Source organism: Haliotis rufescens, unplaced genomic scaffold, assembly GCF_023055435.1.
Source record: "Haliotis rufescens isolate VD_foot unplaced genomic scaffold, xgHalRufe1.0.p SCAF_19, whole genome shotgun sequence".
Lineage (NCBI taxonomy): Eukaryota > Metazoa > Mollusca > Gastropoda > Lepetellida > Haliotidae > Haliotis > Haliotis rufescens.
This window is the reverse complement of record NW_025963879.1, coordinates 13,845,153-13,857,719: the sequence shown is the minus strand read 5'-3', so window position 1 is coordinate 13,857,719 and position 12,567 is coordinate 13,845,153. Positions and strand designations below refer to the sequence as shown.

At 41.9% G+C, this 12,567-nt stretch overlaps 1 protein-coding gene across 1 annotated transcript in view; it reads right to left on the bottom strand.

The window, feature by feature from the left end:
• LOC124148293 (guanine nucleotide-binding protein G(s) subunit alpha) overlaps positions 1-12,567 on the bottom strand; it is a 67,151-nt gene that overhangs the window by 7,918 nt on the left and 46,666 nt on the right. Inside the window, exons 6-7 of the mRNA XM_046519314.2 lie at positions 8,426-8,480; positions 60-133 (exon numbers count right to left, since the gene is read on the bottom strand). Coding sequence (XP_046375270.1) covers positions 60-133; positions 8,426-8,480 — 129 coding nt within the window. The remainder of the gene's footprint in view (positions 1-59; positions 134-8,425; positions 8,481-12,567) is intronic.

The following is a 12,567-nucleotide window of genomic DNA, read 5'->3' as shown; positions in this document are numbered from 1 at the left end:
CAGATAAAATAACTCAATAAACCAGTTCTATCAAAAACGTAAAGGAAGGCCATACTTACTGAAAATTTACTTTATCAACTGTAAACTTAGTTTCAAATATTCCTGATGTTAGTACCCGACACCGCAATATATCCTGAAATGAATGAACATCAAAATTAGCACAGCACAATCAGACATGACAGACCAAGGGGAATACATGGATATGATCTATCTGAGAACATGACAGTGATAAACAGAGCATAAACTCATATTCATAGTTACATCAGAAAAGCTAACAAGGAAAATATGAAAATATTTCTTCAACAAGAATAATCAATTCCATGGTCTGAAGTTTACCAGTAAATGATGATACATTAAAGCATATCGTTATGAATATATAATAGAGATTGGACGGGTATGGGTTCTGGGGTTGGGGGGTACTGAGTAGGACCTGGGTACCCACAGGACTACCCGTGGTTAGTCACGGGATTTTTTGTGCATTTCCTATCTCCCGAGGCCTACAGCGGGTACCCAGGTAGAGTCGGGTAATAGGGTTTGGGTAACTGGGTAGTAAATTTTGACTTGTCCCAGCCCATATATATAACTTCCCCGTGCATAAAGGCTTCAATCAAAGGAATATTTTGATACAGGTTGAATGGAAGGTTTATCCACGACACCTAGGATCCCGTAATACCAGTGTGATGTTTCATTGTTTATAAGTTCTTACCATCAGCAATATAAGGTGAGGTGAAATGGTGTTTAACGTAGCACTCGAGATTTTTGTACTTATATAGCGTTATATATCCGTGTGTGTGTGGTTGCTTGTACTAGTCCAGACTAATGCCAATTTTATAGCGCTAGCTCACTGAGATACCGTGCCTCGGTTTAACATGAATATCCTATTCAGACACAGTATACTGACTCCGAGCAGACCAGTCCTTCCGTTAGCCCTTCAATGCCGAGCAGCAGGCAGGGTTACAACAAGTATTATCTTTTTATGTCTCTTGGTATGACGCAGCCGGGGTTTAAACCCATCGCCTTCCGCTCTCCATGCAGGCGCTCTACCACTAGACCACAGAGGCAACTATATAGATAAGGGATTACACTGTCTTTTGATATCCTTGTAGCATAGAATCTGTCTCCTTTAGTCATGAGTCGTGTCAACAGTGGGTGAACGTCTACATGTCCAAACAAGAGCAACAGTCCACTGTTGGACACATGGCCCTCATTCAGCCAGGTAACCATACAATCCCTACTTTAGTTGTGACAAGTACTGATGATACATACAGCCCTGTGTGTGAGCTACAGTCCTGTGTGTGAGCTACAGTCCTGTGTGTGAGCTACAGTCCTGTGTGTGAGCATGTTACAGCCCTGTGTGTGAGCTACAGTCCTGTGTGTGAGCATGTTACAGCCCTGTGTGTGAGCTACAGTCCTGTGTGTGAGCTACAGTCCTGTGTGTGAACTACAGTCCTGTGTGTGAGCTACAGTCCTGTGTGTGAGCATGTTACAGCCCTGTGTGTGAGCTACAGTCCTGTGTGTGAGCTACAGTCCTGTGTGTGAGCATGTTACAGTCCTGTGTGAGCATGTGACAGCCCTGTGTGTGAGCATGTTACAGCCCTGTGTGTAAGCTACAGCCCTGTGTGTGAGCATGTTACAGCCCTGTGTGTGAGCTACAGCCCTGTGTGTTAGCATGTTACAGCCCTGTGTGTGAGCTACAGCCGTGTGTGAGCATGTTACAGCCCTGTGTGTGAGCATGTTACAGCCCTGTGTGTAAGCTACAGCCCTGTGTGAGCTACAGCCCTGTGTGTGAGCATGTTACAGCCCTGTGTGTGAGCATGTTACAGCCCTGTGTGTGAGCTACAGCCCTGTGTGTGAGCATGTTACAGCCCTGTGTGTGAGCATGTTACAGCCCTGTGTGTGAGCATGTTACAGCCCTGTGTGTGAGCATGTTACAGCCCTATGTGTGAACATGTTACAGCCCTGTGTGTGAGCATGTTACAGCCCTGTGTGTGAGCATGTCACAGCCCTGTGTGTGAGCTACAGCCCTGTGTGTGAGCATGTTACATCCCTGTGTGTGAGCTACAGCCCTCTGTGTGAGCATGTTACAGCCGTGTGTGAGCATGTTACAGCCCTGTGTGTGAGCATGTGACAGCCCTATGTGTGAGCATGTTACAGCCCTGTGTGTGAGCATGTTACAGCCCTATGTGTGAACATGTTACAGCCCTGTGTGTGAGCATGTTACATCCCTGTGTGTGAGCTACAGCCCTATGTGTGAGCATGTTACAGCCCTGTGTGTGAGCATGTTACAGCCCTGTGTGTGAGCATGTTACAGCCCTGTGTGTGAGCTACAGCCCTGGGGTTGGGACGTGTCCTCTCCTGGTTTGTTTGTTTGTTGTTTTTCGCCGCACTCAGCAATATTCCAGTGGTTGACGGTCTGTAAATAATTGAGTCTGGACCAGATAATCCAGTGATTGATATCATGAGCATAGCTCAACGCAATTAGGATCGATGACATGCTTCAACCAAGTCAGCGAGCCTGACCACCCGATCCCGCTTCCTACGACAAGCATCGTCGCCTTTTATGGCAAGCATGGGTTGCTGAAGACCTATTATACCCCGGATCTTCACGGGTCCCTCTCAAGGTGTGTGAGCATGTTACAACCCTGGGGTTAGGAACCTGTCTTCTCCCTGTGTGTAAGCATGTTACAACCCTGGGGTTGGGGACATGTCCTCTCCCTGTGTGTGAGCATGTTACAACCCTTGAGTTGGGGACCTGACCTCTCCCTGTGCGTGAGCATGTTACAACCCTAGGGGTAGGGGACATGTCCTCACCCTGTGTGTGAGCATGTTACAACCCTGGGGTTAGGGGACATGTCCTCACCCTGTGTGTGAGCATGTTACAGCCCTGGGGTTAGGAACCTGTCCTCTCCCTGTGTGTGAGCATGTTACAACCCTGGGGTTTGGGACATGTCCCTCTCCCTGTGTGTGAGCATGTTACAGCCCTGGGGTTGGGGACATGTCCTCTCCCTGTGTGTGAGCATGTTACAGCCCTGGGGTAGGGACGTGTCCTTTCCTTGTGTGTGAGCATGTTACAGCCCTGGGGTAGGGACGTGTCCTCTCCCTGTGTGTGAGCATGTTACAACCCTGGGGTAGGGACGTGTCCTCTCCCTGTGTGTGAGCATGTTACAACCCTGGGTTAGGGACGTGTCCTCTCCCTGTGTGTGAGCATGTTACAACCCTGGGGTTGGGGACATGTCCTCTCCCTGTGTGTGAGCATGTTACAGCCCTGGGGTTGGGGACATGTCCTCTCCCTGTGTGTGAGCATGTTAAAACCCTGGGGTTGGGGACATGTCCTCTCCCTGTGTGTGAGCATGTTACAGCCCTGGGGTAGGGACGTGTCCTCTCCCTGTGTGTGAGCATGTTAGAGCCCTGGGGTGGGGGACGTGTCCTCTCCCATGTGTGAGGATGTTACAGCCCTGGGGTTGGGGACATGTCCTCTCCCTGTGTGTTAGGATGTTACAGCCCTGGATAAGATATGTCCTCTCCGTGAATATGAGCCAGTTATTAAAGCAGGTGGCAAGCCATCATCAACACTTCTACTATGCTGCAGTTAGTACCTGCTCCAATATTCGGCGTGTCTTTATTAGCATGCCCAATATTGCCTGCCCAATTATCACCCGCCTTGTCCCAGCGAATACATCTGATATGACAGTTTGGGAACATCATTATAACCAGCTCTGATTCAGATGCAAACAAAGTCATCACATATTAGCAATATTGCAACAATATTACCAAGGCAGACAAGTTTCGTAATCCCCAAATAGGTAATCTCATTTACCCACTGCGCTTCTCCCCGATGCCCCACTGTGACAAAACCTAAACCAAGTTACCCATTCTACAGCAACAAGTGTTTAAATGCATCAGTGGGGGGATGTATTTCATTCTAGTCATCAATACTACAGCTACAAGTGTTTATATGCATCAGTGGGGGATGTATTTCATGCTAGTCATCAATACTGCAGCTACAAGTATTTATATGCATCAGTGGGGGGGGGGGGGGGGGGGGGGGGGATGTATTACATGATAGTCATCAATACTCCAGCTACAAGTATTTAAATGCATCAGTGGGGGGATGCATTTCATGATAGTCATCAATACTGCAGCTACAAGTATTTATATGCATCAGTGGGGGGATGTATTACATGATAGTCATCAATACTGCAGCTACAAGTATTTATATGCATCAGTGGGGGGGGGGGGGGGATGTATTACATGATAGTCATCAATACTCCAGCTACAAGTATTTAAATGCATCAGTGGGGGGATGCATTTCATGATAGTCATCAATACTGCAGCTACAAGTATTTATATGCATCAGTGGGGGGATGTATTACATGATAGTCATCAATACTGCAGCTACAAGTATTTATATGCATCAGTGGGGGGATGCATTTCATGATAGTCATCAATACTGCAGCTACAAGTATTTATATGCATCAGTGGGGGGATGCATTTCATGATAGTCATCAATACTGCAGCTACAAGTATTTATATGCATCAGTGGGGGGGTGCATTTCATGATAGTCATCAATACTGCAGCTACAAGTATTTATATGCATCAGTGGGGGGATGCATTTCATGATAGTCATCAATACTGCAGCTACAAGTATTTATATGCATCAGTGGGGGGATGCATTTCATGATAGTCATCAATACTGCAGCTACAAGTATTTATATGCATCAGTGGGGGGATGTATTACATGATAGTCATCAATACTGCAGCTACAAGTATTTATATGCATCAGTGGGAGGAGGGATGTTATTACATGCTAGTCATCAATACTGCAGCTACAAGTATTTATATGCATCAGTGGGAGGAGGGATGTTATTTCATGCTAGTCATCAATACTGCAGCTACAAGTATTTATATGCATCAGTGGGGGGATGCATTTCATGATAGTCATCAATACTGCAGCTACAAGTATTTATATGCATCAGTGGGGGGATGCATTTCATGATAGTCATCAATACTGCAGCTACAAGTATTTATATGCATCAGTGGGGGGATGCATTTCATGATAGTCATCAATACTGCAGCTACAAGTATTTATATGCATCAGTGGGGGGATGTATTACATGATAGTCATCAATACTGCAGCTACAAGTATTTATATGCATCAGTGGGAGGAGGGATGTTATTACATGCTAGTCATCAATACTGCAGCTACAAGTATTTATATGCATCAGTGGGAGGAGGGATGTTATTTCATGCTAGTCATCAATACTGCAGCTACAAGTATTTATATGCATCAGTTGGGGGATGCATTTCATGATAGTCATCAATACTGCAGCTACAAGTATTTATATGCATCAGAGGGGGAATGCATTTCATGATTGTCATCAATACTACAGCTACAAGTATTTATATGCATCAGTGGGAGGAGGGATGTTATTTCATGCTAGTCATCAATACTGCAGCTACAAGTATTTATATGCATCAGTGGAGGGATGTATTTCATGATAGTCACCAATACTGCAGCTACAAGTGTTTATATACATCAGTGGGGGGATGCATTTCATGATAGTCATCAATACTGCAGCTACAAGTATTTATATGCATCAGTGGGGGATGTATTTCATGATAGTCATCAATATTGCAGCTACAAGTATTTATATGCATCAGTGGGGGGATGCATTTCATGATAGTCATCAATACTGCAGCTACAAGTATTTATATGCATCAGTGGGGGATGTATTTCATGATAGTCATCAATATTGCAGCTACAAGTATTTACATGCATCAGTGGGGGGATGCATTTCATGATAGTCATCAATACTGCAGCTACAAGTATTTATATGCATCAGTGGGGGGATGCATTTCATGATAGTCATCAATACTGCAGCTACAAGTATTTATATGCATCAGTGGGGGATGTATTTCATGATAGTCATCAATACTGCAGCTACAGGTATTTATATGCATCAGTGGGGGATGTATTTCATGATAGTCATCAATACTGCAGCTACAAGTATTTATATGCATCAGTGGGGGGATGTATTACATGATAGTCATCAATACTGTCATCAATACTCCCATCTCCAGCAATGAATCATCAATGTGTTCCCCTCCTGTCTCTAGCAATGCATCAATGTGTTCCCCTCCTGTCTCTAGCAATGCATCAATGTGTTCCCCTCCTGTCTCTAGCAATGCATCAATGTGTTCCCCTCCTGTCTCTAGCAATGCATCAATGTGTTCCCTTCCCATCTCCAGCAATGCATCAATGTGTTCCCCTCCCATCTCCAGCAATGCATCATCAATGTGTTCCCCTCCTGTCTCTAGCAATGCATCAATGTGTTCCCCTCCTGTCTCTAGTAATGCATCAATGTGTTCCCCTCCTGTCTCTAGCAATGCATCAATGTGTTCCCCTCCAATCTCCAGCAATGCATCATCAATGTGTTCCCCTCCCATCTCCAGCAATGCATCAATGTGTTCCCCTCCTGTCTCTAGCAATGCATCATCAATGTGTTCCCCTCCCATCTCTAGCTATGCATCATCAATGTGCAATGCATTATCACAAGTACCCTTCCAGTCCCTATCAATTCAATTCGCCTTGCCAGATTCCTACAGTGACTTATTTGTAATGTAGGCTTTGGAGAAAGTCAATACCAACAAATCAATCAATGTTCTCGTGTGTTGTCCTACCTCAAACAGAGCACACATTATATGGACCTCATATACCTTTTGCTAGATATATCTAAAAATCAACTTGAAATCTGTTTGTGTGCGCTCACTACAACTCAACCACAGTGGAGGAATGGAGTTGTTTGTGTGCGCTCACTACAACTCAACCACACTGGAGGAATGGAGTTGTTTGTGTGCGCTCACTACAACTCAACCACAGTGGAGGAATGGAGTTGTTTGTGTGCACTCACTACAACTCAACCACACTGGAGTGAGTGAGTGAGTGGGTGGGTGGGTGGGTGGGTGGGTGGGTGAGTGAGTATGGTTTTACGCCGCTTTTAGCAATATTCCAGCAATATCACGGCAGGGAACACCAGCAATGGGCTTCACACATTGTACCTATGTTGGGAATCGAACCCGGGTGTTCGGCGTGACGAGCGAACAATTTAACCACCGCCCCCAACCACAGTGGAGGAATGGAGTCGATGATGTTTTGACTCACACATTGTACCCGGGTCAGGCCCAAGTCTCGATCCAACCCTGGTCCCAAGAATAACCTGCCCACACTAAGCTACTGTGCATGTCCTTCACTCCACCAGCGGCAAATGCCCTGCTAATCTGGCATAACAGATCATGGCATAATGCCACATGTACACATCTCATTGGGATCAAACAAGCAGTTTTAACAACATTGACATGACTGCCTAGTTATTCCAAATAGCTAACTCACATTTGATTTAGATCTATTATTTTCCAAGGAACTCTAACTCAGTGAATGACATGAGCGTATGTAGAACCCAGATTACCCAATGTCCCAATTACAGTCATGCATAATGGCCGGGAACAAAGGCCACACTTATAAGCTGAGAAACATCCAACAGCAATAGATCTGCCAAATCCTGCACTCAACAGTGTTTTTAAATGAGGAGTGGCCTATGGATCCTTGACATTACTATGGTACTGTATCTAGAGAGCCCTTCATTATTATTTACTAACATTACGGTATGACTGGTCTGTCTTACAGACCCTGATACAAATATATCAAATACAGCCCATGCAAGTCTATAAACTTTGGCAAGTCTAGATTTCTGCAGTATCTGAAAATGAAGAGGGTCTCTGGGCTCCTTTTTATTAAATTTTTTAAAGATAATTTAACAACTATTTTTTTCTGTACAATATGTTCATTTCAGAGACAAGATGTTAGTCGACAGTATGACAAACCCTTTCATTTTTAAGGCTGATCTAAAAAACTGTTCACAGAACATTATTATTAATCCACAGTCCCTATCAGGATGTCTAGAACTAAACCATATATCACTAATCTGCAGTTTCTCGAGACTACAGAAAGGATGAAAAGCAGTATGCAAAAACATTAAAAATATCAATACCATTGACAAAGAATATTTCCATAAGCGAACCCACCACAAGGTGTCATCCCCTCGATAATGTTTCCCACATGCTTGTTACTTGATCTCACCCTTCAGTATCAGAATGTTAACTATTTTGCATGTTTGCATCTATTTCCGGCTAATGACATAATCAGCCCCACTAGGTAAGCCGGTATGCAGCAACAAGAGTGGGCAGACCCAATCAATATCTCTGGTATTCTTCCATGTCAAACATGTGATGTAGGTTTCAATTCTGAAGGCAACCTTGCACACTAGTTAACCATATCCCCCTGCAGGAATGCCGATTTTCCATGATTCCTAATTCAACAGGTCCTTCCATTTTGTAGACAAGGGGTAACAAGTTGGAGCCACTTACCTGCTCGGTTGGCGTGTAATCCGGCAATTTCACTATGTGCACTCGGTCTAAAAAACTGTAATGAGAAAACAAAATCAGCAAGATCGTTCACTTCTTAACAAGACGACAATGAGAATAGACATGGTGATAAACACAGCAAGTTTATGTGTAATCCATGTAGAACCAGGGCTAAGCACAACATCACCTATTCCTTTGTTGGTATGAGCCATTGCAGCCTTGGTTATGGGATTACTTACTTTTTTCCACTTTATGTTGAATCAATCAGGTCATTAAAAGCTTTAAGCAGTAAACCATAGAAGATGGGGATCCTGTGAGCTAGTTTTAGGGGAGGTAGTATTGATTGGCAACTCAAATTCAAAGGAAAAACTCTTCAAAATGTCACAAGATACCATACATGTATTGCAACCACAGAATTACACAATATATTCAATGCTTTATGAGCTTGCCTTCTGATCAAACAGAGTAAACATTAAAAAGTAAATGAAATCAATTCGCCCCAGAAACTATCCAAGGTCAACTCTTTCTGCTTAACACATTGTACTTCAGCCTAAGTAAAAGTATGTTTATCAAAGTACATTTCCAGATGTTCAAGATAAAATATACACCAAAGACACAGCTTTAAATATTTCATACACAATGACACCAATATTATAAAAACCTTAAAAATCTTAAATTTGACAGACCATTCTACATATTTGGTCAAATGTTGTTGGGATGATATCACTATACAGTTCATTGTCATTTTCCCTAATCAACAAATACCCACATGAACATTTTTAACAAATACCCATATGACAATTTTAAAAAAATAACATGAACATTTTTAACCAATACCCACATGAAATATATTTTTTTACACATCTACTAATGCTGTGAATTATATTGCACATATTACAGTTGGAATCCTGACAAACACAAATGTGACAAGTCTGTTTCGAAAAAATTACAAACTATATATTCCACAAAATGATTAAAAACTGATTCCTCTGACAATCACTAAAACCTGCATAGCAACATCAACAAAGACTTGCTTCCTCAATTACCAACAGAAATGAGACCTTTGTATATGCTGTTTTCCTCATACAAGTTCCAATCACATCAGCAGGAAGCAGAATCAAGTCAGAACATGTTTCATGTTGATAAAAACATTATCATCATTGATATTATATTTAACATACATAGCCTATACATATTCCACAATTACATACAATGTATATGTTTGAATAGGCATAAATACATTCATTGAATACAGCATAGGCCAAGACATATTTCTTGCTTGCCCATATTTCTCACATTCTTTCTCAAACACAACATCCCAGTCTGATGTTTCATCCATAGGTCAAACAAGCCAGAATTTAGTACATGCTGAATTATTTCAACTAACAGAGCAAATATTCCACATGAGCTTCGCATTACGTCAAGTTAAAGCCACCTGTACTACTTTCCTACAAACAGAATATCTCTGGTGTGACAAGCCCAAACTGGGTACAGAGGCCTGAAGACAGGTTAACATATAATCCCTCTAGGTAACAATTTAATAAATAACGACACTTGGTCTGGCTGTTATGAATGTAGGTTGTCCCTGTGCAGAGACATGCTAAGCCACCAAGAATAATATACGCTACTAACAGTAGGCAGAGTGATGCGAGGAACTGTCGTGACGTAACAACAGCGATGAGAGTGTTGTCTGTGCAGAGATAAAATTCACCAAAAATAGACTTCCTCGAACGCTGAGTGCTGTAAATGCTATAATAATTGTTGATCTGAATCTGGTGTAGTCTAACTTCAGTAAATTGCTAAATTTTCCTTCTGTCTGGGAAAGAGACAAACGTTCTTGAAATTACAAGAACAATTAGTTTGGTAAAGAGAAATTCATATTTGCAATATACAGTATATGAATAGAAAACACAGGATATCTAAATTCATCTGACACAACTCACATATATTATTTTCCATTTTATACCCATGGATTCTTCTCAAGATCACTACACAAATATTCAATCCATTAAGCCAATATGATCCATTTGGCCAATAAGATTTAATCAATATTAATCCAAATCATGATGTGTAACATAACCAGTGTGAACAATGTTCAGAGGTTTCATACAACTGGTGAAAAAAGAATGTACTACCATGACAAATTTCCAACTGACTAAAAACTATGACAGTCTGATGCAACAAGAAAAGTTGAGTGAGTGAGTATGGTTATAACTATATTCCTGCAATATCACTGCTGGGGACACCAGAAATGGGCTTCACACATTGTACCCATGTCAGGAATCGAACTCGGGTCTTCGGTGTGACAAGCTAACACTTTTACCACGAGGCTACCACATCGCCCCGCAACAAGAAGCACAAAGCAAACTGCTTGCTTCATTCTTCAGCTTCTGTGAATCACACAATCTTCACAAGAATGAATGTATTTATTGTTTTCATAATAACTAAATCCTGATGTCAGTTTTCTGATACATGAAGATAGCTCTCTCCATCTAAGTCAGCTGTTTTATGAAGAAAAAGGTTTTTACATTTCATAGTATTTGAAATACAAATACTTCATTTCCCCAAAAATGATATCTAACAGAAAAAATAAATTGAATGCCAATACTTCAAGTTGTAAGCTCATAACTATGTTTTACTGCAATGTACCTGCAGATAAACAAGAAAACCACTGTTACCTGAAGAAAGTTTGTTTGAAGGGGACAATCCTGGCTGGCACGGCAACCCCCGACTAAGATGGCACATGCACATACACACGCACATGCACATGCACACACACTGTCATCATGGCCACCAAGGTCATGTAGATGAGAAACTAAAATGACTTCACAATGTTTGACTTTTATATTAGTCTGACCTTGGTTTGATACTACCATATGTTCGGTTTACATACGGCATGTGACATAATTATTTTTCATTCAGTGCATTCTTGATAGAGATGCAAGCTATGAAGAAATTTGTATTTAAATCAGTATTGAGCATGATTTCACCATTTTTATAAATGAAATTAGTTTCATTACCCTCATCATCAACAGGCATTTGAAAAAATAATAAATTCCAAAAAAATTACCAGTTGACTTATTTCTTCTTCAGTTTGTCCTGTATTATCTTTACCCTTTCTTGCCTCCAGACTCTGGCCTTAATGTCACAAAAAATCCATAAACAAGACATGAAGAAAGGTGTCTCCTAGATTATAAATTATTTTATATAGAAACAGACACTAGCAAAAGAGTGAGAGACAAAGATAAGGAACAGAGTGAGAGATAGTGAGAGATAAGGTAGAAGAGAGGTTGAACCAGTCTGGATGTCCCAGTTCTATCGAACACATTACCACCAAAACAATGGAGAGGCGGGACTTCATAATGACATTGTGGATTTATTTCAGGATGGAGGTTACGACCTTTAACTCCAGGACAGCTATTTATAGTAACAGTGAGTCATGCGGCATCTATTTATATAGGCTAATGGTTTACGGGTTAATGAGGTAAACCTGGCTATGCAACTGTTTGTGAAGCAGCCACTCCACACAATCTCGGGGCATGAAGAGCTCATGATGTCACTGTGGATAGGACAGTAGCTGAACCATTATGCAGAGAATTGGGATGATTCTTAAAACCCATTCGACACACAGAAACAGCACAAAAACAAACAACACTGACTTTAATTGGAATAAGATCATTCCTTGATAGACAGCATTTATTGTAAAGCTAACCAACTACTGCATGATCTGCATAAAAATTACCAGCATAATCTCAGCTGAAACTAGATTTGGCAACAGAAGTAAATATAGAATATTACAACTGGATAGCACCTTGATTAGCGCCAAGAGTATTTTCCCCGACATATTTTCATGTCTTGGCCAAATCCTCCCCCACACTGTCTACTGAGTAACTGTTTTTCCTCCCCAATGCATGGTTGGCTGGAAATACCCCTCAAATTTCAGATTTTCCGCATGTCAGGAAAGAAATGGAGACAACACAGACAACCTCAACTCTCTCCCCGTCTTGAATGTGCTTGCACTCTCACTACAGACGACCTGCTAGGAATATTGTGAGCTTGGCGAGTCTGCAGATGCAATTCACGCACGGTACTATTTCCAAATTGCAACAACATTCATTGTAGCTAATCTGGCAGTAGGGTTGGAG